At 45.1% G+C, this 23534-nt stretch overlaps 1 protein-coding gene and 1 non-coding gene across 2 annotated transcripts in view; both read left to right on the forward strand.

Annotated features, from left to right (window-relative positions):
- Window positions 1–23534, forward strand: part of NRK (Nik related kinase) — a 131560-nt gene that overhangs the window by 18787 nt on the left and 89239 nt on the right. Inside the window, exons 3-5 of the mRNA XM_061598987.1 lie at window positions 11020–11076; window positions 19924–20049; window positions 22606–22716. Coding sequence (XP_061454971.1) covers window positions 11020–11076; window positions 19924–20049; window positions 22606–22716 — 294 coding nt within the window. The remainder of the gene's footprint in view (window positions 1–11019; window positions 11077–19923; window positions 20050–22605; window positions 22717–23534) is intronic.
- TRNAS-UGA (transfer RNA serine (anticodon UGA)) lies at window positions 19247–19318 on the forward strand. The gene has a single exon. It is a non-coding gene; the product is annotated as a tRNA-Ser (tRNA).

Raw genomic sequence — 23534 nt, forward strand, 5'->3', positions numbered from 1 at the left:
ATTGACTTCTGCTTGGCTTGCCATAGAGGAAACTGGACACTCTTTATAATTGCAACACATTCTGCTTCCCTTAAAAAAAAACAACCCTACGTAAATTGCCTATATCATCACTCAAGAACTTGATTTGTTCTTTACAAATGCATCTTTTATAGCACTTAAGTAATTTAGGTCGGGTGGGGGTAGTTATTGAGCAAAGCATATGATAAAAAAATTTCCCCCTAGATTTTTTCTTTAAAAAAAATGCATTCTTTTGAAGCCAGAAGGCTTTTGAGTCTATTGAATAAAAGTTTATGATGGCTTCTCTTCTGGTTTTTTTTAAACTTGGGATTTTAAAAGGAAAAGAAAAAAAGGGAATAAACAATTTACAGATCATTTCTGCTATACTGCATTTGTTTAAATGTCATGTTTTTATAAGTTTGTGCCTGAGAGCATTCTCCCCAAAATGCATAAGGAAAGCTGCATTTATGAAATAAATATACTGTTGGTTTAGATAACAGACTCTATGATTTATTTACGTGCCTTGTTCACACATGTAATTTGCAATGAGCCTGTTTTTTTAAAATAGGAGGCTGAAAGAGAAATTACATTCCTTTGATATTTGTCCTTTCCAGCTTAACTGAAAAGATTGATTAAATCTGTTCAGGTGGGCTATTAAAAAAAAAAAGCCAAATTGCTTCTGCAGATACATGATCACAAAATAGCCATTCCTTAAAGTGGAGATCTAGTGGGGCTAGTACACACGTGGATGACAAGGTAGGAACCTGGAAGGGCTGTGGCTCAATGGTAGAGCACCTGACTGGCATGCAGAAGGTCCCAGCTTCGGTCCCCAGTATCTCCAGATAGAAATGCCCCCCTTCCAAAATCTTGCAGAGCCACAGCCCATCAGTGTAAACAATACTAAGCTAGATGGACTAGTGGCCTACCCAGTGTCTCCAAGTACATTCCTTTAATTTGGGGAGAGACCATTGCTCAGTAGTAGAGCATCTACTTTACATGCAGAAGATCCCATGTTCAGTCCCTGGCTTCTCCAGGTAGAGCTGGGGGACAACCCTTCTTGAAATCAGTGTAGACAGTACTCAGTTAGATGGACCTGCATTGAGCAGGGGGTTGGACTTGATGGCCTTATAGGCCCCTTCCAACTCTACTATTCTATGATTCTATGACCTGTGGTCTGCCTCAATATAAGGCAGCTTCCTATGCTCCTAACGTATCCCAAACTCGTGTCCTCTGGATGTTTTGGGCTATGACTCCCATCAGCCTCAGCAAGCATGGCCAGTGGCCAGGGATGATGGGAGTTATAGTTCAGCAACATCGGGAAGGCCAAAGGTTCACCACCAGAGGGCGGCCAGGTTGAGTCCTGGCCAAGGGCACCTGAAGGGCCCCTCCTTAGGGTGGGAGCGTGGTGCTCCTGTTCCGTGATCTGCAGCAACATCGGATTCTGCAACCTAACCCTGCCACAGACAGCGGAGAGGGAGCTCCCAGCCCCCCCGATACAGATGGTAAGGGCTTCAATAAGCCTGTACACACACCCCAACTACCTCTCCTGTGTGAGTGCCATGTGCACATGCCTGCCATCACCCAAGATGGCGACGGGGGCTTCCCTAAGGGGCTGCGCACATAGCATGCACATCATTCACACAACAGGAGAGGCAGATGGGGTGCGCAGGCAGGCTTATTAGCCCTGTGCCACCTGTACTGGGGGTTGTGTGTTGGACTATGGCGCCACAGGCCCAGGACAGGCTGGTGCCCAAGGGCCCAGTCATGTCTGGCGCCAGCCCTGTTCGCCACCCTGATTGAAACCAATCTTCCCCAGCCTGGTGCCCTGCAGATGCTAGGGTCTACAACCAGGGATGGGGAGAAATTTGCAAACCTACCTCATGTGCACTTTCCGAAACAACTTGAGAACCAAAACACTGCCATGCTTTGAAATGTGCAGTTCTCTGAATTATGCAATGCTGTTCTCCAGCAGTGGGTGCAAAATGCATATATTGGGGTAGAGTGTGCATAAAAATGCATATATTGGTGAAAATGACATCCAAAAATGTGCTACATTGGGGAAAAGGCTTTGCAAAAATGTGTATACTAGGCAAAATTGCATACAAAAATGTAGGAGAAATTCACACTAAAATGCTGATACATTTTCATTTTAAAAAATCACAAACTGATACAGAAACTGATATGCAGTTAACTGAACTTAAAGTTAGAAAAACTAGAACCCGAGAAGGAAAAAAAACCCAGATAGATTTACCCATCCCAAGCTACTACTCCCATCAGCCCCAGCCAGCACATTGATGGGAGTTGTAGTCCAAAACATCTGAAGGGCACCAGGTTGGAGATGGCTGATTTAAAGGCTCAGTCTGAGTCTCCGGGTTTCCAGCAATCCTAAGTTTTATTCTTGACTCTCAAAACCTGGGGAAGTAATTTTGGCTGTTTGGTCCAAGGAACGTGCGTCCCAAGCATGTGATTTATTGTCTCACAAAGCTTGTGTTCCTTGTTTGTGTTCCTTTAAAGCTGCCAAAGTCTCTCTCTCTCTCTCTCCTTCTCCCTTAGCCATTAGATCAGGCTTCTGCTGTTGTATATTTAGCTGTTTTCATGGAACTGCCCAGTCAGCTGTTTTTCCCCTTAAGAATTCGAGTTGCTTAGCGGAGGTTGCAGGCAGGGGGCGGGGGCAGTGACAGCAATCCCTCCCATGTCCCTGTCATTTCTTCTTCTCTGAACTGCTCATCCATTCCTCTCTGCTGGAGAGCTGAGCTGTGTGTATCACACTGCTTGCCCTGCACCCCCTGAACTGCTGCCCTTAGTTACAGTGGAGGATGCTGGCCGGCATTAAAGTCCTGAGCAGGTGAGGCCCAGGACACCTCAAGGACTGCCTTATCTCATATGTCTCAAATCGATCACTGAGATCATCTGGGGGAGTGCTGTTATTGTTCCCCCATGGGCCAGAAGCACAACTTAAGTCAATAAAAATTCATGCTTTCATGGTTGCAGGCCTGTGGAACTCTTTCCCACTAGAAATAAGACAGGCACTATACCTGCTCAGTTTCAGATGCCCGATTAAAAACATTTTCTTTCAGGAGGCCTTTGAACTGTGAATGCTTCTCAGATTTTTTTAAAAAAATGTTTATTGTTTCAAATTTCTGATGTTTTACATTTTTTGCTGTTTTTGTTTTAAGTTTTGTATATTGTATATTTTTATTGTTGTAAGCTCCTTTAAGACAAGGGCTACATTCACACCATACATTTATTCCAGTATTATTTCACTGTGAACGGTCATGGCTTCCCCCAGAGAATCCTGGGAAGTGTCATTTGTGAAGGGTGCTAAGAGTTGTCTGGAGACTCCTATTCTTACAGAGCTACAATTCCCAGAGTGGTTTAACAATCAATCCCTCTTCTCAGGTAACTCTGAGAACTGTAGCTCTGTGAAGGGAACAGGGGTTTCCTAACAACGCTCAGCGCCCTCAACAAACTACACTTCCCAGGATTTTTTGGAGGAAGCCATGACTGTTTAAAATGGAATAATAATAAAAGTATGGTGTGAATGTGGCCCTGTGTAGTGAAAAGTGGAATATAAATGTTTAAGCTAAACTAAATAAGGTTCAGCTTCCTGTACACTTGACTCCAGTACTGCTGCATAGTTGTAACCAAGGTTTCCTGAACCTTCTGACCTTAGTGACAGGGTCATTTCAGGAAAACTTCCAGCTGGATTAAGCCCCACATTAATCAGCATGTGACAGAGGTTCAGAGTTGGTTTTCCTCACCAGAGAAATCAAAATGCCCTATTCAACTGTCATTGCCAACTAAAATGTCATTGATTTTTAGTGGGTGCGGTTATTTGGGAGCCTCTCTTCAACCCTTTAAAAAAAACAAGGGCCACCTTATAAAACTTAAATTTTAAGCCAAGCCTATTAACGGATCCGTCATTGGCATGGCAGCAACAGAACGATAACAGACTGGCACTTTCCCCAATGCAAAGTGTGAATATATGGAATTTGGTGTTTCTGTTCCTGTTGTTTTGAGGCTTCCATTCTTTCTGGCGCTTCCTCTTCATACTTCCTTCTGCTCGCGTTTTTTACCCCTTTCTTTTCTATTTTGGAGAAACGGTCAGCAAAAGAGACAGTCCTTCAATGGAAGGAAATGCTTTGGAGGCCAAATACTGCAATCCTGGGCAGGGTTAGGTTGCTTAAAGTTCACCGAAGGTCAATAGGAGTGGTCCTGCTTGTCGTACACACAAAAAGCAGCACGGGAGGGCTGCCCTATGGGACCCTGTCTAGGAGACACCTTCCCCACGGGTTTCACCTCTGTGCGGTGATGGCTGGTGCCCTTCAGAGCTGGTGGGGTGGAAGGCAGGAAGCCCAACAGTAATGAAGCCTGAGCCCCAATGACAGACAAAGCCAACTGATTCCAGGTTTGTTCCCCTCCCTGATGAGTGCTACAAAGGCGACACTGAGACTGAGGAGGAAGAAGCAGACTGGTAGTGTCACCCGCTGGGCTGGTTGGTGGGGCAGAGCCCCATCAGTCCTTATGGATCAGCCTCCACCGTCTCTGTGCCAGACCACACTGCCAGGCAACAAGGTCACAAGAAGAGCCAGCTGGATAGGGCCAGTGGCCCATCTAGTCCAGACTCCTGTTCACACATGGGCCAACCAGTTGCCCCACTGAGAAGCCCGCAAGCAGGACCTGAGTGCAAGAACACCCTCTCCACCTGTGATCCTCAGCAACTGGTATTCAGAACCATGCTGCCTCTGACTATGGAGGCAGAGCATGGCCATGATAGCTATTGCTGTCATGGCTGTCATTGACAACCTTACCTTCCATGAATTTGTCTAATCTTCTTTTAAAGCCACCTGAGTTGGTGGCCGTCACTGTCTTGTGTGGGCGTAAATTCTGTGGGAAGAAGTGCTTTCTTTTGACTGTTCTGAATCTTCCAACATTCAGCCGGAAGATTCGGGACAGGCAAATGAAAGTGCTTCTTCACACAGCACATAAACTATGGGCAGGCTACTCTTTTATGTAGGCCGCTTCTCTTCTTCACATAGGACAGGGGTGGGGAACCTCAGGCTAAATGCGGCCCTCCAGACCTCTCTATCAGGCCCTCAGAACACACCCCAGGCTACATCCTTCACTGGCCCTACTTTGTACCCTGAATGTTTTTGCCTGATTGCAAAGTGTTCGCGAACTCTGATTAACACCTCTTGCTTGTCTAGATACAAAGGCGTATGTGAATGTGTGTATATAATAGCCTAAAGGTAATATTTGCATTCATTGCTCCTCCCACTTTTGCTTCTGGCCCCACCCACCACTGGCATGTGGCTGGAGGGTTGCCCAGAAAGGAATGGGACTAAAAAAAGGATCCCCACCCTTAGGAACACCCAACACCCCTTTTTTTCCCCGTGTCCTGTCCCAATGAAGCAAAATGTGTGCTTTTCCCAAAAGGAGACTAGGTGTGATTTTCAGTCCAACACAGATACAAGTGAAGTGCTGCAAATGGCCCTGGAAGATGGTGCTTGCCTGAATTGCTCCTCGCTTAGGAACTGGTATCTTCTAAATTGTGAGATGCTGGATATTTTGATATTTTAGGGTGAAGTGAGTTGTGTCCAACAAAATTCAGAGGTTATAATCCCAGAATGTTAAAATGCATGCATGTGTGCTTAACATGCATGGGGGGGGTGTTAGATGTCACTAGATCCAGAGCTTGGAAAGTTCATTTAGAAAAAGATCCGATTCTAGATCCAGTTCCATTTCAGCATTTCCCAAAAGGAACTAATTCCTGTTCCTTCCTCTTCACTTTCACCCCTTTACAAAACCAGTGTTTGGCTCAGTTCACAGTTCAATTCAAGTTTATCCAAATGATCCTCAGCCATTTTCTTCCAGCATGCAGAATGTTATAAGCTACTCACTTGAGTATAAAATACACTTACGAAAACTAAGAAAACATCAGAAGACACACACAGTGGAATGTGAATTGTAATTTACCCAACAATTATGATAGTTAAGCTTAATAGCCCAAAGAGTCTCAAGCGTTAAAAAACACAAGAACGAACTTGAAGATGAGCTAGAAATCATTCAAATTTAACTTAATTCACATTCATTTCACCTCGGAAATTCTGGGAATTGCTTTAAAGTGTAGTTCAGAGATTTCTGAATTAATTTGGTGCACTTCATTAAGCTGATCTAGTTCTTTCCAAGCACTGACTTGACCTCATGGTAATGGATCATTCTATAATGTCATTACTAAGATAACAAACTCCTCCACCTAATGCAAAATGAGTCTGCCACTATGTCTGCCTGCTGTTGGGGAAGGTGAGGACAGCATCACCAAAAATGGTTTCCTTTCATTTCACAACAGGAGTCTCCTCTGATGAATCTTTTTATCTTCAGTTGTGGTCATATGCATTGTCTTATACAAAATGTGTGTGTGCGTGCGTGCTTATAAAACCAAAATCATAGTTGGGGAAAATTCCTTCTTGTGTCCTGTTACAGCAATGTGGCATAGTCAAACTTGTTGATAGGATGGGGAATCTCTCTGCTTCTGGTTTGCTTTTGGTTGCTTACCAAACTGTTCACTCCTTGTGAGCCCACTTTTATGCCCCTTCACATTTTCCCTGCCTGCATCCATCCCTGCCTCGCTCACACATACTCAGTCTGCACAACTTGCAAAGTTCTGGATTGTGACATGCTTTTGACACAGTGGCGATGTGAGAAAAGCAGCCCTCGTGACCCACTTTTATCATTGTTGAGAAGTAGGGCAGATTTTGCTTCAAGATAGTTCTCAGTGACCTTAGCTTTGCTGTGTACATTTGCTAAATTTAAACTGTATATAATATCTCTGTGGGATAAAAATGTGCCAAACCTTGGTTTCGTAATGACTTAGATGCCAAGATTTTCAGTCTCACGTTCTGTCCCTCTCCACATTTCTTATGATCTACAGTCCAGTTCTATGAATCACGCAGTTCTATGTAACTCGTAGGATAGCACAGTAAGATTAGGAACATAGGAAGGTGCCTTATAATGGTCAGGACACTGGTCCATCTAGCTGAGTACTGCATACACTGACTGGCAGTAATTTTACAAGGTTTCAGACAGTGAGTTTTTTCCCAGCTCTACCTGGAGATGCTGGGGACTGAACTAGGGACTTTCTGCATGCAAGGCAGTTGCTCTGCCACAGAGCTTTCCAGTTTTGAATGCTATATATAGATCCTTGCAAATAGAAAACAAGAAGAAGGTATCTTATACGCATTCAGGTAATTGGTTTGTCTAGCTCAGTATTACCTACACTGATTGGCAGCAGCTGTTCAGTGTTTCAGGCAAGGAAACTTCCTGGCCCTATGTGATGATGCCAGAAATTGAACTTGGGACCTTCTGCACACAAAGCAGTTGCTCTATCACTAAGCTAAGTCCCTTCCCCTCCTTAAAAGCCACCTGTTGTTGAAATCAGGAGTTTTACTTGTGTTCACCGCCACTTAAAGTGATGGTATAAACATGATCTCTGAAGGAAGTATGTGTATTCAAATTTGAATAATACGCTGAAGTAACAAAACACAGAACACCCCAAACAGGAGGAACCTGCCACTTGGAGTTTATACTATCGGCCTCTGTCCAGCAATCTTTCTCAGGAAGTGATTAAAACAAAAGGGATGGTCCTTCATCAGAACTACATAAACCCATCAAGGACTCGTCTGGATTCTTTATGGTGAAAGATCCTTGCTAATTAACTGCCACAGAGTGATGGATTTTTTTAGCCCAGCTGTCATGATGGGTGATGTAAATCATTTGCTCTGGTATAATCCTTGAGAAATTGGCCATTTATTGCAATTGCAGCCCATTTTTTTTCTTAAGAGTATTAACCGTTTCAAGGTTTCTCTCAGCCCATTAATTAACCAAAACTAGTTGCAAAACTCTGAAATGCTTGCAAGCAATTTACCAGTGATTATTCCTATCAGTCCCATTCACACAGCCTTAGGGGGTGGAGCACAGATCGTGTGCAACTCCCATCCATTTTGTAAAAGAAATTAACATATGGAAGGAAGTGAGCCCCCCCTTTTTTTCTTTTGAATGGGAAATGGTCACTCCAGATTAAACTGGGAAGGGAAAGTAGCCGAGCATTATGTTCCAAGCAAAGTTTGGGGGTCAAATGAGGGTGCCACCTTGTCTGCAAGGGCTTTGCCCTGTATACGGTGAAGCTTTCAATGCCTGGAAACGTTTGCAAACAATGCCTCCCATAAAGGAGCAAGAGCTGCAGTAGGAAGCAAAATCAAGGTAAGTGATGTCAGCTGCATACAAAGCAAGAGCAGCTCTCTGACCATAGCCCTTGTCCCCACAAATCTGCACATTGGGCCTTGTGCTGCCCAAGGCAAAGGACAAGATGGTGCCCCTTCCCATTCCACATACCAAACTCTGGCAAGGGGAAGTCTAGGCTGGCAGTGACATCTTAGGTCACACCCACACTCTGTTATTGTTGTTGTTGTTTCAGTGTGTATGCGAGTTTTCCACATAAGCATGCCTAACGTGGCTCACAACACAAGAACAAAAAATGCATATCAGTACCTCATTACAGTAAGGCTATGAGCACACCAGTCGCCTACAGCAAAGTGTTTCCATTGGCCGCACCCGGACCAGCAACAGGTTGATCTCCTGATCAGTTGTGAAACCTGTTTGAACCTGAGTTTAAAAATAATACGCACCCAAGCTGATGCCATCAGGTTTTAGAGTAAAAAGGTGTGGGGTTTGACTAGTGTTATGTGCCCCCATTTTCAGAAAAGAGAGCCGTGACAGCTATGTTTAGGTATGAGGTATGAAGTTGTTCATATCTCCTAAGATGGAAGGGACATCTCCCTTCCTCTCTCTCTCTCTCTGACACACACACACACACACACACACACACACCGCTTCTACATCATGTAGTCACCAGTGAATGTAAATCGAGCCTAAATGTATAGTTAAACATAGCCGTCGTAACCCCCTCCATGGCCTTCTTAACATCTGTCCTAGTTTTTGTTTTATCCAAAGCATTAGCCCAGGGCCTTACATTTAAAGCATTCTAACAGTCGGGGCTTCGCCCGAAGAATCCTTGGAACTGTAGTTTGTTAAGGGTGCTGGGAATTGTAGTTATATGAGGAGTCTTCTAACAGGCTTCCAAGGCAGCTGAGAATAAGGGAAAAAATCAACACAGAGTAAATTGGGCTGTTGGCCAGCCTGAAAGGGCTTCTTGCCAAGTGGTGGCTGCCTGGATGGGGCCAGCACTTGGAGCCAGAACCGGCAGGTAGAATCTGGTAGCTCTGCAGCTGAGGGCCTCCCGTAGATATCACCTCATCAGGAGGTCTGTTCTGCACAACATAGGAAGTGGACCTTTAGTCCACCTGCCCTTTGAAATTCCCTCACCTTAAATATTAGACAAATGCCTATTGAAGACCTTCCTCTTATCTCAATCTGCATCTGTGCTGGAATTGGGTTTTTTAAAAGATGTTTTTAAAGTTGTTTTTAAAAGATGTTTTTAATATGTTTTTGTTTTGTTTTAATGTGTTCTAAAGTGTTTTGTTTTTAAGCTGTTTTAAAGGGCTTTTGCTGTTTTTGTTTGCCTCCCTGGGCTCCTAGGAGGAGGTGTGGGACATATCATGATGATGATGAGTAGTAGCAGTAGTAGTTTGGAGTTGGATTGAATCTGGTGGGTTGGCAATACAGCCTGGATAGAGGAGCAGTAGCTCAGTGGCAGAGCAAATGCTTTCAATGTAGAAGGTCCCAGGTCCAATCCTTGGCATATGCAGTTAAAAGGATCAGGTGGGTAGTGGTGGGAAGCTGGTGAAGTAGTGCCTGGTGGCCTTTGGGACTGGTGGGGCAGAAGCCAGGGAGGCCAACAGTAGATGGAACCAGAGCCAATGACAGGCAGAGCCAACAAATTCTAGATTTGGCCCCTGCTGAGTTCAACAAAGGCATCAATGAGACTAAGGAGGTGATAACTGACAGTCAGCCAGTTGGACAGGTTGTACGTAAGAAGCCAGGCAGGTGGGGGCTGTCTGAAGGCAGACTGAGGTTGGTGGGGCAGTCCCCATTCGCCTAAATGGACCAGCCTCCATTGCCCTGGTGAGCTGCTGCCAGTCAGAATAGGCAACACTGTTGTGTTCAGGTCCTGCTTGCTGGCTTCCCATAGGCCCCTGGCTGGCCGCTGTGAGAACAAGATGCTGGACTAGATGGGCCATTGGCCTGATCCAGCAGCCAGGCTCTTCTTAAGTTCTTAGATAGACAAAATGGAGTGACCTGCTATAAGCGTTTCCTGAGTTCCTAGAATTTGGTTTTTCAGACCTCTGCTTATCTGAAGAAATAAACCTGCCTTATATTGAGTCAAGCCATTGACCCATGAAGCCCTGCATTGTGTGGCTCAGAGGTGATTCAGAAAGGACTCCTTTAGTGGGGAATGAAGGGATGACAAAGACCATTATTACGGGAGCAAGGATTTTGATGTACACATGAGATGCACATTTACTGGGAGTTAGTGAAGTATGAGGAGATATTTGTGGGGAGCCCCTGATACCCCTCAGGGTCATCACGGGCAGCAACTACCCAAGGTCTCTGGCAGAAGTCGTTTTCAGTCCAACTGCCTGAAATCCTTGTTAGCTGGAGATTGACCTGAGGACCTTCTGCATGTAGAGCAGCCTTGGCCTGGCAGGCATCAGTTTTACTGGTCAGCCCCGTAAAACGTTTGCATTATATTGCAAAGCGACCTCTTTGTATAGAATATCATCCAAAGGACCGAACACAGGCAGATGCAGGTTTGTGAATGTCCACCTTTTTGCTTTCTGCTGGCCCCATCACTAAATAACACCCTCGCTGTTTCATATGGATTTGCTGTCAAATGCTGTACAAACTATTTTAATTTAGCTGGGCTGCTTGAAAACCCCGGTTTATAACAGTGTCTGTTGAAAAATGACCGATTTGATTCAGTGGCTTACACAGGTCACTCATCTGCGTAATTATGGCTGCATTGCATGCTTACTTACCTATTTTGTGTTCTTATCTCCTTCCCAGGGTCGCCACGTGAAGACCGGGCAGCTAGCGGCCATCAAGGTTATGAATGTGACCGAGGTGAGCAAAGAGATTGTCAGGCTTTGTTGGAAGGGGTGGGGGAAAGAGGCAGCTTCCAACTTTCTCTTATATGCCAGCATGACTGAGAACCAAAACCCAGGGTTCAGTAAAGATAAGCGAACCTGTGCATTTTGGCTTCTCTCTCTCATTTTCCCAATCTGAAAATCAAGAAGCCTGCAATGACCCTCCTGGTCTATAGAGGCCAGTGATATCTTCACACTTTAGCCTCTCACCTGTTAAGGACCACCCATCCCTCCTCTCAGCATCCTCTCTTCCAGGGGTTCCCAAACTGTGGTCCAGGGACCACCTGTGGCCCACAAGCTTCATTCAGGTGGCCTGTGGTATGCCTGTGAAGAACACGTATAATTTGAATTCTATAGGATTCTATGGAATTCAAATTTTAATACAATAAAATACAATATAAGAAATAAAAGAAGCCATAACAATACAGTTAAAAAGCATGCAGCATCTACCACAGTACCTTGCAATTGCTACAGATAGGCAGAACAATCATTAAGTGGTCCAACAAGACCCTCAGCAATTTTGCAAGTGGTCCATGGAGGAAAATGTTTTGGGGGAACAACTGTTCAGTTCAGTATCACGCTGGGTAATATTGGGCCAGCCACTAACCTACCTAATAGGATTGTTGGGAGAATGAGCCTTGTCTGCCACCCTGATATATGAGATATGGAGAAAAATAAAGTTACTTTATTACTGTTATTTTAACAGATTTATATCCTAAGAATAACACAAACACACACCAAATCCAGGAATGGAGGAGAGAAAATGTCCAGGTTAGGAGTATCGGGCTGCTCTTGTGACATCCACACCATACATTTAAAGCCCATGGCTTCCCCCAAAGAATCTTGGGAACTGTGGTTGACCCCCTCAGAAGAACTACAATTCCCAGCATCCTTAACAAGCTGCAGTTCCCAGGATTCTTTGGGGGAAGCCATGCACCTTAAATGCACATTGTGGATGTGACCACACAGTTCTTCCCGCAGTCAGCTTGCTTAGTGGCAAAAAGTTGAGGCAAGACTGCCAGACTCCCCAGCAGTCCATGTGTGCCAGCCCCAGCCTCCACTGGAAGCATACCTCTGGGAGGAGTGGTCATTGTGGATGGATTCCTACCCAGGGCTCTGTGCCAGGGGAGGAGAGCCTCTTTCAGCCCAAGGGCCACATTCCCTTCATGGCAACCTCCACGTTACAGTGATGGGTGGGGCCAGAGGCAAAAGTGACCGGAGCAACAAATGTACATTTCACCTTTGCACAGGAGGCTGGTTTCTGCATATACTCATGCACTCCTCTTTGTTCTCTATCCAGACCAACAAGAGGCGATATTAGGCATCAAGGGCACATTTCAGCCAGGCAAAAGCACTTGGGGTGCAAAGCAGGGCCGGAGAGGGTTGTGGCCCGAGCAACATTCCGAGGGCCAGTTAGAGAAGCCAAGAGGGCTGAATTTGACACACAATTTCTCCCAACCCTGGCCTACGCAATAAACAGATCAGGCTATTTGCTAATTAATATTTCTCCAAGTTACAAGAAGGACATATAAAACACCCAGCCTCAAGTGATAAAATTGTGGCTTATTTATGGAAGAAAATGATCCGCTTGTGTAAATACAGTTCTGTGTTCCACGCTCCCCTTTCCAAAGGGACTGAGGAGGGTTGTATAGGCAGCTGGTCTCGTTTTCAATCACGTTTGTTCAATCGGGGCATGGCAATTGAAGACACTCGTCGTGTATATTTTGCAGGTTGAAAATAATGAAGCAGCAAAGGCTCTTCCTGCTGATCTCTGGCTGATTATCTGTTTCCAGAGATAACTAATAGAAGATTTCCTGTCGGTTTGCTGTAGCCTCTGCTGTGTTTTCGTAACATCCCTGCCCCTTGCATATACCAGCCATTTTCTCTGTGAAATCTAGGTCACTGTAGTCAGGCCAGCAAGGCATGGGAGAGGACAAGTTGTTGATGCCAATGGTTCTTTTGATCTCCCCCTCCCAGTTGTTAAAAGAAGATGGGGGTCATTTTTAATTGCCACTGCCCTGCTTATGAAGTGGTATTGTGATGACAGTGTAGCACTACAGAGTTGAGTGGCGTAGCTGGGTGTATCAAGCTGCCTTCTACCTGGTTAGGTCATTGGACCATCTAGCTCAGTGCTGACTTCTTTGAGGTCACATCCACACCATACATTTAAAGCATTCTTATGCCACTTGAACAGTCATGGAGAATTCTGGGAATTGTAGTTTGTTAAGTGTGCCGGGAATTGTAGCTCTGTGAGATCAGCACCCTTAACAAACTCCAGTTCCCAGGATCCTCCATATCAGTTGGAGTGATACAAGTATGCGTTAAATATATGGTGTGGGTGAGACCTGATTGGCTGTAGGTCTCTGAGGTTTCATACTAAGATCTTTTAAAAAAAGTAATATTTTGTTATTTATTTTAGTATTATTTAACAAAATGTATATACCGCTTGAATGTAAAGACCTCTGAGTGGTTTACAAGAAAACATTTAATATGATTAATAAAACAGTTAAAAGCAAGTAATTAAAAACAGTAATTAAACAGTAATTAAAAAATGTGCCTCAGTCAGGGCACATTCCCAGCTCTTCCTGGAGATGCCAGGGATTGAGCCAGGGGCTTTCTGCATGCAAAGCAGATGCTCTACCACTGCCCTACAGCCCTTCCCCTCAACTCTGCTGAACTAAAAGGGTCTGGTTTTCACCTTAGCACCAAAAGGAGGACAAAGGTTGCAGTAAACAAACATCTCTGCATAGAGAGTTCCTAAAATGGAATGCCACAACCACAAAGGCCCTGTCTTGTGACCACCAGCTTTACTTCAGATTTGTGGGTGAGACACAGAGCAGGGCCTCTGAGGTTGATCTTAATGGCCAGGGAGGCAGTCCTTTAGTTCCATTTTGGATCCAGTAATCTTTCCATTTCACCCTAGAGCTGACCTTTCTACAAAAGCCTTTCTTGGCTCCATTCTGATTCTGCAAATGCAAATGCTATTCCATTCTGGCATTTGCTCATTCACACGGGAGCTGACCTTCTCAGTAAAGATGCAGCTTTTGCCATCGTGATAAATTTGCAAGGTTCACACTTTCTCTCTGCAGGTCACGGGAAGGTGCCTTGCGCTGAGCTGGACTATTGATCCATCAAGCTCAGTATATATACTGACCGGCACCGGCTCTCCAGGGTTTCAGGCAGGTGGCATTCCCAGCCCTACTTGCAGACAGGTATCAATTGAACCTGGGACCTTCTGAGTGCAAGGCAGTTGTTCTGCCCCTGAGCTACAGCCCTTCGCTGGCCCTAGGCATTTTGACACCTCTTTAAAAGTGGCTGCAGAAGGTGTCTGCTCCTTTGGAAGGACTCTGGCAGCAGTTCAGCTTTGTGGTTCTGGGTTCCCCTTTATCTTTCAGCTTTGATCCTGGGCTGCTTTGTTGTGAGCTGCTTAGGCAGCAGGATGCTGTGGTGATCACCCTGGGCCAATCTGCCCATCTGTCAGGAAGAGCTGCCTCAGTGCTGTGCATTTGGGAGGGGCCTGGGAACTTAGATTCTGCCTGCGCTGGATCTAAGAGTCAGTGTGGTTTTCTCGAACATCTCCCCCACCAGCCGCACTTCCTGTTATCTGATAGAATGAATTGGGCAGGGCCTTTTCGACAAGATGAAAGCCTTGCTACCTTCTTTTTATTGAGGGGAAACAGATATGATGAGGGCAACAGCCAGGCGCACTAGTGCCTTGGGCTGGTGTCTCTGGTTCCTTTGTGCTTCACAGTGCAGGCTAAGTGCTTGGCATTGCAACCTAATCACAATAACTTTACATTGCATGAAGTGTATTTCAAGGATTCTCTGTGTTGCTTACGCTATCTCAGTAAGAGCAACTCAGAAAGATTCCCTATATTCATAGACCTAAATTGCAGGTGACAGTTGATTCGGAGATAATTGTGGCATAATAGTGAGATAACTGACCAAGTTATCTGCACAGCACTGTGCATCTGCACTGTTCGCAGCCTTTCCCAACCTTTGGGTCCCCAGTTGTTGCTGGACTACAGTTCCCATAATTCCTGACCATTGACCATGCTGACTGGGGCTGATGGGAGTTGTAGTCCAGCAACATGTGGGGACCCAAAGGTTGAGAAAGCTGATTTAAGACACTGTTATACCACTTTAAACAGTCATGGCTTCACCCAAAGAATCCTGGGGACTATAGTTTGTTAAGGATGTGGAGAGATCTCTATTCTCCTAAAACAGTTCCAGCTCCCAGAGTGGTTTAACAATCTATCTCTCTTCCCAGGGAACTGTGTGAATTGTATCTCTGTGAGGGGGATTGGGGTTGCCTAACAACTCTCAGCACCCTTAACAAACAACAGTCGACTGTTTAAAGTGGTATGCTACTGCTGTAAATGTACAGTGCGTGCATATGGGACCCAAATGGCACCCCAGACAGGGAGTGGCTGTAGCTCAGTGGTTCAGCACATGCTTTCCATGCAGAAGGACCCAGTCACGAATGATGTGGCTGATCATAATTATTTCCATGCTTGCACACTTATTGTCTTATATGGAAGGGATAAATTGTGCATGCAAGTTGTGCGTCAGCATAGTGGCATAAAAATATGGTTTTCAGAAGTTGAACAAATGGGAAAGGTGTTGCTGAAGTGATACTAAAGCAGACCGTTATTCCATCTAGCTGAGTATTGCCTAAACTAGATTTCCCCAACTTTGGGTCCTCATCCTCTCCAGGTGGGGCTGTGAAAGACCTCAATTGGAAAACCAAGATAGCAACTTCCAATCAGTGTAGAGCAGCCTTCCCACAACCTTGAGTCCCAGATGTTGTTGGACCCTGTGTCCCATCACCCCCGACCATTGGCCATGCTGGCTGAGGATGATGGGAGCTGGAATCCAACAACATCTAGGGAGTCAAGGTTGTGTCGGGTGACAATACTGAGTGAGATGGAAACAATGGTCTGTCTCAGTATAGCTTCATTTGAGTGTCTTCAGCATACACCCCATTACGTTTCTTCAACTTTTGAAAACCATTATCTTTATGCCGCTTGTGATCCATTTTCCAATAATGATGTGCAATTTTGGTGACTTATCCCTGCCATATAAGACAATAAATATGCCACTCACATCGTTTGTTGAATCTATTGTAGCTTTCCATACTTTTTTCTTTTCTTTTTTACAAGAGAATGCTAACACAACATTGACTATGCAGGACACTGTTGTCACCTTTGCAAGTAAAAATAATCTGTTTTGTACTGTTTGTGAAGAGTTCAGTAGATAGTCTGTGACAGGCGCCCCTGAGCCTGGTGCCTCAGGTGGTTGCTTGGGCAGGCTTCCTCTAAATCCAGCCCTGGATAAGCCCACCTAGTGAGTTTATGGCTGAAGTGAAGCACGTTTTTTGTTTCTCCAACCTGTGCAGTCACTATTAAAAACAAAACAAATTTGGAAGAAGATTGGCTGTACTTAGAGGGGGTCATCAGGAAGTGAGGTTAACCATCATGTGAACCTGTTTCTTTTGAGGTTACAGGCATATGCTTTGCACCTTGAATGTGGGTGGGTTTCAGAGTGGTTTCTGAATGTATACACCAGCCGTTGGGGCCCAGAAAAAATGCATGTCAAGCAAGCAACATCCCCTTAGTACAAGAGCTATTTGCTATTGCTCAGGGCTGGCTCTACCCTTAAGCAAAATGAGGCAGCGTCCACAGGAAGCTGATTTCAAAAGGACAGCATTTATTCATCATTATTATTATCAGTTGTATCCAGTTAAGTTCTACTTGGAGTAGATGGCATTGGCTGCCTTGTCCCAGGTCACAGAATGTCTTGGGCTGGTCCTGCTGTTGTTTACAGGCCAGATACTACCTATACAGATTTTGAGGGCAACAAATATGACTGTAAAAAAGAGCCTGGCTAGATCAGAACAAATATCCATGTTGTCCAGCATCCTCAGTGGCCAGCTGGATTATTCTGGGAAGCCCAAAAGCAGGACATGAAAGCAATAGACTTCTCCTGCTGTAGCTCCCAGTAACAGATCTTCAGTGGCATGCTACCTCTAAGCATGGAGGTTCTGCTTAGAGCAGCCTTTCCCAACCTTTCAGTTTCCAGATGTTGCTGGACTACAGTTCCCATCTTTCCTGGCCATTGGCCATGCTGGCCGTGGCTGATGGGAGTTCAGCAACATCTGAGGACCTAAAGGTTGGGAAAGGTTGGCTTAGAGTTTAACAAATGTGTCACCTGCATCAAACGTCCAGGAATTATTTTTTTAATACTAATTTTTAAAAAAACGTTTTGGTAATACAACAAAGAACAATATAAACAATACAAGCAGAGCAGATCAATACAATATGTCCATGTAAAATAAAAGCATTATGACCAATCAATACAATGTCTGTTGAGTTGTATGAATACAAACATCAAGTGTTTTTTGGGTTGCTGGTCCATGAACATACTCTCTCCACAATGTGATTTGGGTTAATGGAGGTTGCAACAAATGTCCATCTCTATTTACATAAAATAGAAAAGACATCCAGATTCTGTCAAATTGGCTGTTTTTCTCAACCCCTTCAAGTAGTCCATTCTGATAAGCCATATCTCAAGTACTATCAAGCCAGCCTTTCATGGTGAACCCTGTCAGTTTCCAGTGGCTGGCCAGCTCCATGCATGCTAATTGAGTAGGAGGACCACCAGCTCTTGATGAATCAGTTGAGAATGTCAGGGGATTCCCCCCCCTTTTAATCCTAGTTGCAGAAGGGAACAATTTCCATCAGCGTTGGGGAAGGTCTACAGCTCAGTGATGGAGGATCTGCTTTGCATGCAGAAGGTCCCAGGTTCAATCCCCAGCACCTCCAGGTAGGGCTGGGAGAGACTTCCTGCCTGAAACTCTGCAGAGCTGCTGCCAGTCAGTGTAGACAATACTGAGCTATGTGGGCCAAGGGTCTGACTCTGTATAAGAGAGCTTCCTGTGTTCCATCTGCAAGTCATGTATTTAACACAGCATGTGCTTAGGGCTTTAGATCTTATGCTAAAAGCAACTGGTAGACCTGTTTTCCAAGCATTTACCCCGTTCTCATTTTAAAGTCATCCCAGCCCGTGGTTGTTATCCCATCTTGTGGCAATGAATTTCATAAATGTATTATTGTTTGTTTGTGGTTATTAATTTGATTTTTATCCTGCTTTTACTCTCAAAGGAGCTGAGGGTGCCATACAGCATATTAAATAAGACAACATAATTAAAGACATTGCAGAAATTTAAACAAAAAGCACATTTTCAATATGTACGATTGCCAAGTTGCTTGACAACGCCCCTCTCTAAGTACCAAATACATTGTGTGAAGAATGACTTTCTTTAGGGTGTCCTGAATCTCCTGTGGGGGTAGCCAACATGGAGCCCTCAAGATATTGCTGGACTACAACTCCCATCATCCCTACCCATTGGCCATGCTGGTTGGGGCTGATGGGCGTTGTACTCCAACAACAGCTGGAGGCCACCATATTGTCTACCCATAATTAATGCCTATCAGGTTTATTGGGTGATCCACTTTTCTAGTCTAGAAGTGAGGAACCTGTGCCCCCCAACCATTGCTTAGTGATCCCTGACCATTTTCCTTGCTGGCTGGAGAGGATAGGAGCTGTCATCCAATAAAACAGGTGTGGGGAACCTTTGGCTCTCCAGATGTTACCAGACCACATCCATCATCCCAGACCATTGGAGCTGATGGAAGTTATAGTTCAACAACATCTGGAGGGCCAAAGCCTTGCAATAACCCAAATCCAGTGTGATAAGATATTTTGTTATTTTTGTGGTTTTGCTATTTTATGTTGTTTTGATTGTATTGATTGTGCTTTTGCTGTATATTTCTTTTGTATTCATATGCTTTGGGGGCCTGTGAACAACAACAACAAAAGTAATAACATACAGCCTTTCCCAACCAGTGTGCCTCCAGATGTTGTTGGACCACAACTCCCATCAGCCTCAGCTAGGATTGCCAATGGTCAGGAAAGATGGGAATTGTGGTCCAACATCATCTGGAGGCACACTGGTTGGGAAAGGCTGACATAACATCTGAAGGGCACCATATTGGCTACCCCTGCTCTACTAGTTATCAACTTTATTGGGTAATCCAACGTTCTAGTGCCGAGGTGAGGGAACCTGTGGCCCTTGAGATGTTGTTGGGACTATAGCTCAGTGGTAGAGTATTTGCTTTGAAAGCAAAAGGTTCCAGGTTCAATCCCTGGTATCTCCAGGTAGGGCTGGGAGAGACTCCCTGCCTGAAACCCTGGAGAGCCACTGCCAGTCAGTGTAGATCATACTGAGCCAGATGGGCCTGTGATCCAACTCAGTATAAGGCAGTTTTCTATGTTCCTGCAGTTCCCATCATCCCTGACTGTTGGCCATGCTGGCTGGAGCTATTGAGAGCTGGAATCCAACAAAGGCTCTCCGTCCCTATTCTAGTATTACATATGTGAGAGACTCTGTATCCACTTATTCCACATCATGTATAAGTGTATAAAACTATTGCAACAGGAACTTTCCTTGCTCAAGCCCCGTTGAAATAAATGTGGGCTCAGTCTCTCCTTGGGCGCAGGTGAGAAAACCAGAAATAGGAAGATACGAATTGCCCTTAGACTGAGTCAGGCCATTGGCCTGTCTTGCCTACACTGGCTGGCACTGACTCTCCAGTGTTTCAGGCAGGGGTCTCTCCCAGCTGTACCTGGAGATGCCAGGATTGCACCTGGGACTTTCTGCATGCAAGGCGGATGCTCTGCCACTGAGCTACAGCCCTTCCCTGCCTGTATACTGTCGACATATTGACATGCCCTTAATCTCCCTCCCCTGTTTTTGACACAGGATGAAGAAGAAGAAATCAAACTGGAAATAAATATGTTGAAGAAATACTCCCATCACAGGAACATTGCAACGTATTATGGAGCATTTGTAAAGAAAAGTCCTGCGGGTCAGGATGACCAGCTGTGGGTAAGTATCCAGTGTTCGTTCGTTCTCTCTCTCTCTCTCACACACACACACACACACTCACACTCACACTCACACACACACTCACACTCACACACACACACAAAAGCCTTTGTTAACAGGAACGTCTTTCCTGGAGGATTTGTTAACTGAGGTATCACTGTACCATCTTATCAGGAGGTCTGTTTTGCATGATGTCAGGACTGGGCCTTTAATGTAGCAGCACCTGCCCTTTGGAACTCCCTCCTGTTACACATCAGACAGGCATTTTCTTCTGTTGTGTTTTTGGCATCTGTTGAAGACTCCCCTCTTTCAACAAGCCTGCCCTGTTTTCTCCAGTCTCCTTAAGGAGGTGAGAGACTCCCCAGCAGAACCACAAGTGAGGGCAGCACAAGGGCAGAATCCAGGGCTGGTCTGAAGTCAGAGTCCGCCTCAAAACCAAGGCGGTCAAGCAAGAATCAGGGTCAGAAGCCAAGCCCCCTGTAAGCAACACAAGTAAAGGGCAAGGCAAGAGACAGGTGTGGGGTCCACAGGGGTTTTTTAATGCTGAAGTTGCTGAACCACACCCCAAACCTCAGCTGACTCCTATTGATCACCTGAAGCCAGACCTTTGCTCTCAAGGAGTCTGGGCCTGTAATCGGGCATTCCTCCGGATGGGCTGGGTCTCCATCTGGCATCAGAGGCGACGCCGTTCCCTTGGCCTCGGGGGCTGTTCAACCTCTGAACTTGCCCCAGGTGCAGACGGCTCATCCTGGCTCTGGCCCCTCCCTCTCAGATGGAACCTGATGAGGATCCCTCTGGCTGGGACTTGACAAGGCCTTCTAAATGGAGATTATTATCCCAGTCTCTATTTGTATTGGATTTGAATTTGTTTTTATGTATGCAGCTTTTATATATGTTTTTATTGTATTGCTGTGAAATTGCTGGGAGATGCTTCATAGGAAGCAATTCCTAAATGAAAGAAATTATTGTTATTAGTCTTGAATTGCAGCACATACTGCTTGCCACAGCTTTGTTGCTACAGTCTGTATGTGTCTTCCCTCCATAGTCTGTTAATTATATGCACATATGCCTTGTTATATATTGATGTACTTCTATGTATGATTGCATCAAGATTCTTGTTATGCAGCGTTTTACTGATGTGTGTGATCCTGCACATTTGTAAGGCAGACATTAAGACTGCAATCCTAAACGCACTTACCTAAAAGGAAGCCCCATTGAACTCAGCAGGACTTTTCATCTGAGCAGACACGTACAGGATTGTACTGTGAAGACTGTTGATTTCAACTGTATGTACTGTTCCTCCATGAATTTGTCTTGTCAGTGGCTACAGCTGAGCCAGCAGCAAGGTTAGCATGGTGCAAATGCAATCTGGTGCTCCTGCCAATTTGTCTGCATAGTGCCAACCTCCCCGCTGGTGCATCCCTCCCCTCCTACCTCCCAGTAAGCAACATGACCGACCTATGGTCAGGTGAATGGTGGCACCCCACCCCATCATCTGCTACTGGAAGCTGCCTTATACTGAGTCAGACTATTGTTTACAATGACTAGCAGCAGCTCTCCAGGATTTCAGGAAAGGGATTCTCTGACTCCTACCTGGAGATTGAACCTGGGACCTTCTGCATGGAAACCAGATGTTCTGACACTGAGCTATGGCCCTTCCCCAGTTACAGACCTTGCTGCTTGTAACCATGCTAGGTCAGAAGGAGCCAACAGAATGGGAGAAGTATGGAGCCATGCTGGCCCTAGGAGGGCAATGCTTCTCCTTCCTCCACAAACAAGGAGCATCAATGCACACATCAAGAAGCTCTTGGCTGATCCTGCCTGTAGTTTAGTATCTGGAAGATATGATCTAATATTTTGCTATGAAGAATCATACGTTAGTGCCAAACATTGGGCTCATTGGCCTTTGGGCCTTCTCTATGCCTGTAATTTTGTGGCTGCATAGGGAGATCAGTCATGGTTATTTACCGTCTGGAAACTGACTGATGGCTACTGTAATTGTTGTCTTGCACAGTTGTCCATGAAATTAGCAGTTGTGACCAGACCAAAGAAATCCAACAGAAGCAAATGTTGCCTGCAACATTAGAAGAGGGGTGTGTGTGTGTGGTTATTACAGCAAAATGGAAACAATGGAAGCATGAGCGTCTAGTGCAATGTATGCATGCATGTGCATGCTTGTTTTCAGTGTCATCTGCTAGCAGTCATTCCATCAGGCTGTGGCAAAGGCAGAGGCAGGGAACAGGGTCATTCCAATGGATCTGCCGAGAGGCCCGTCCTCAGCTATTATCTAGCAACATTCCTTGAGGCAGAAAGGAGAGATGGGAAGCAAAACCCCTCCATCAGTGTTACTGAGAGACTAGCTTCATTTGGCTGTTCCTTTCCTTGAACAGTTTCCATTCCAGATGGAAGAACTACTATGTTCTACTATGGAAGAACTTCTTTTAAGAACTGGTCTGCTTGTTTTTCTCTGCCCTCATCTCTTTTTCCTTTTTTTGCCATGTCTTCCTCAAATCTTCTTATTTTACAATAAATAACTGTGCTTTTGCTCTTCCCCAGCTGGTAATGGAATATTGTGGAGCCGGTTCTGTAACAGATTTGGTGAAGAAGACCAAAGGAAACTGTTTCAAAGAAGACTGGATTGCATATATATGCAGGGAAGTTCTCAGGGTAAGAGTGACATTAATGAAATGTGGAAGCAAACATTTTGTATCAAACCTGAAATGACACTCACCATGTATACTAAGAGAGAACTTGGTTGCTAAGTTATGGTGGCTATGTAGCCCAAATGGAGCAATTGGGAAATGAGGGAGTTATCAGCACACTCAAGGGGATGCTAAAGTTTTTAGCAGTTCAAAAAATCCTTAGGAAAAAGGAAGGGGGGGGGATTGCATACAGCAGCCTAGTGAAGACTGAACATGCTAGTAGAAATACTGAGCATGCTCAGTGGCAGTGGAATGCTTGAGGGTCTGTTTGGGAGACAAAAGCCAGGAATGGAATGGAGTATGCTAGAAGAGGGTATGGTTGGCTGGAACACCGAGTAGGAACAGACTCCGCACTGCAATGATTGCCTCTCGTGCTTTGTCTTTTAAAACTTTCTGCCTTCAGAGCTGCTGGCACTGCGCATGGAACTAGTAGCATTTCTGAAAACTAGATCTTGGAGATTCTGGACTGCAGTGTCTTCCCTAGCAACCTAAATGTTCCTTCCAGAATCCAGATTTTTTTTCAGTGTTATTGGTGCCAGCCTGTGCCATGACCTGTTTCTTCCTATCAAACCTTTGAATACCAGTTGAGGGAATCACAAGTGCGGGTTGGGAAGAGGGGAGTGCCCTCAGGTCCTGGACCTTCACAGTGGAAGATATAGGGCAGATCCCTGAACCTGAACTAACATTTGCAGGAAGGGATTCTGAGGAACTAAGACAAATAGTGGTAACGAGAGAGGAAGTTCTAAGCTTAATGGACAGTATAAAAACTGACAAATCACCGGG

The sequence above is a fragment of the Rhineura floridana genome, chromosome 16 (genome assembly GCF_030035675.1).
Source record: "Rhineura floridana isolate rRhiFlo1 chromosome 16, rRhiFlo1.hap2, whole genome shotgun sequence".
NCBI lineage: Eukaryota > Metazoa > Chordata > Lepidosauria > Squamata > Rhineuridae > Rhineura > Rhineura floridana.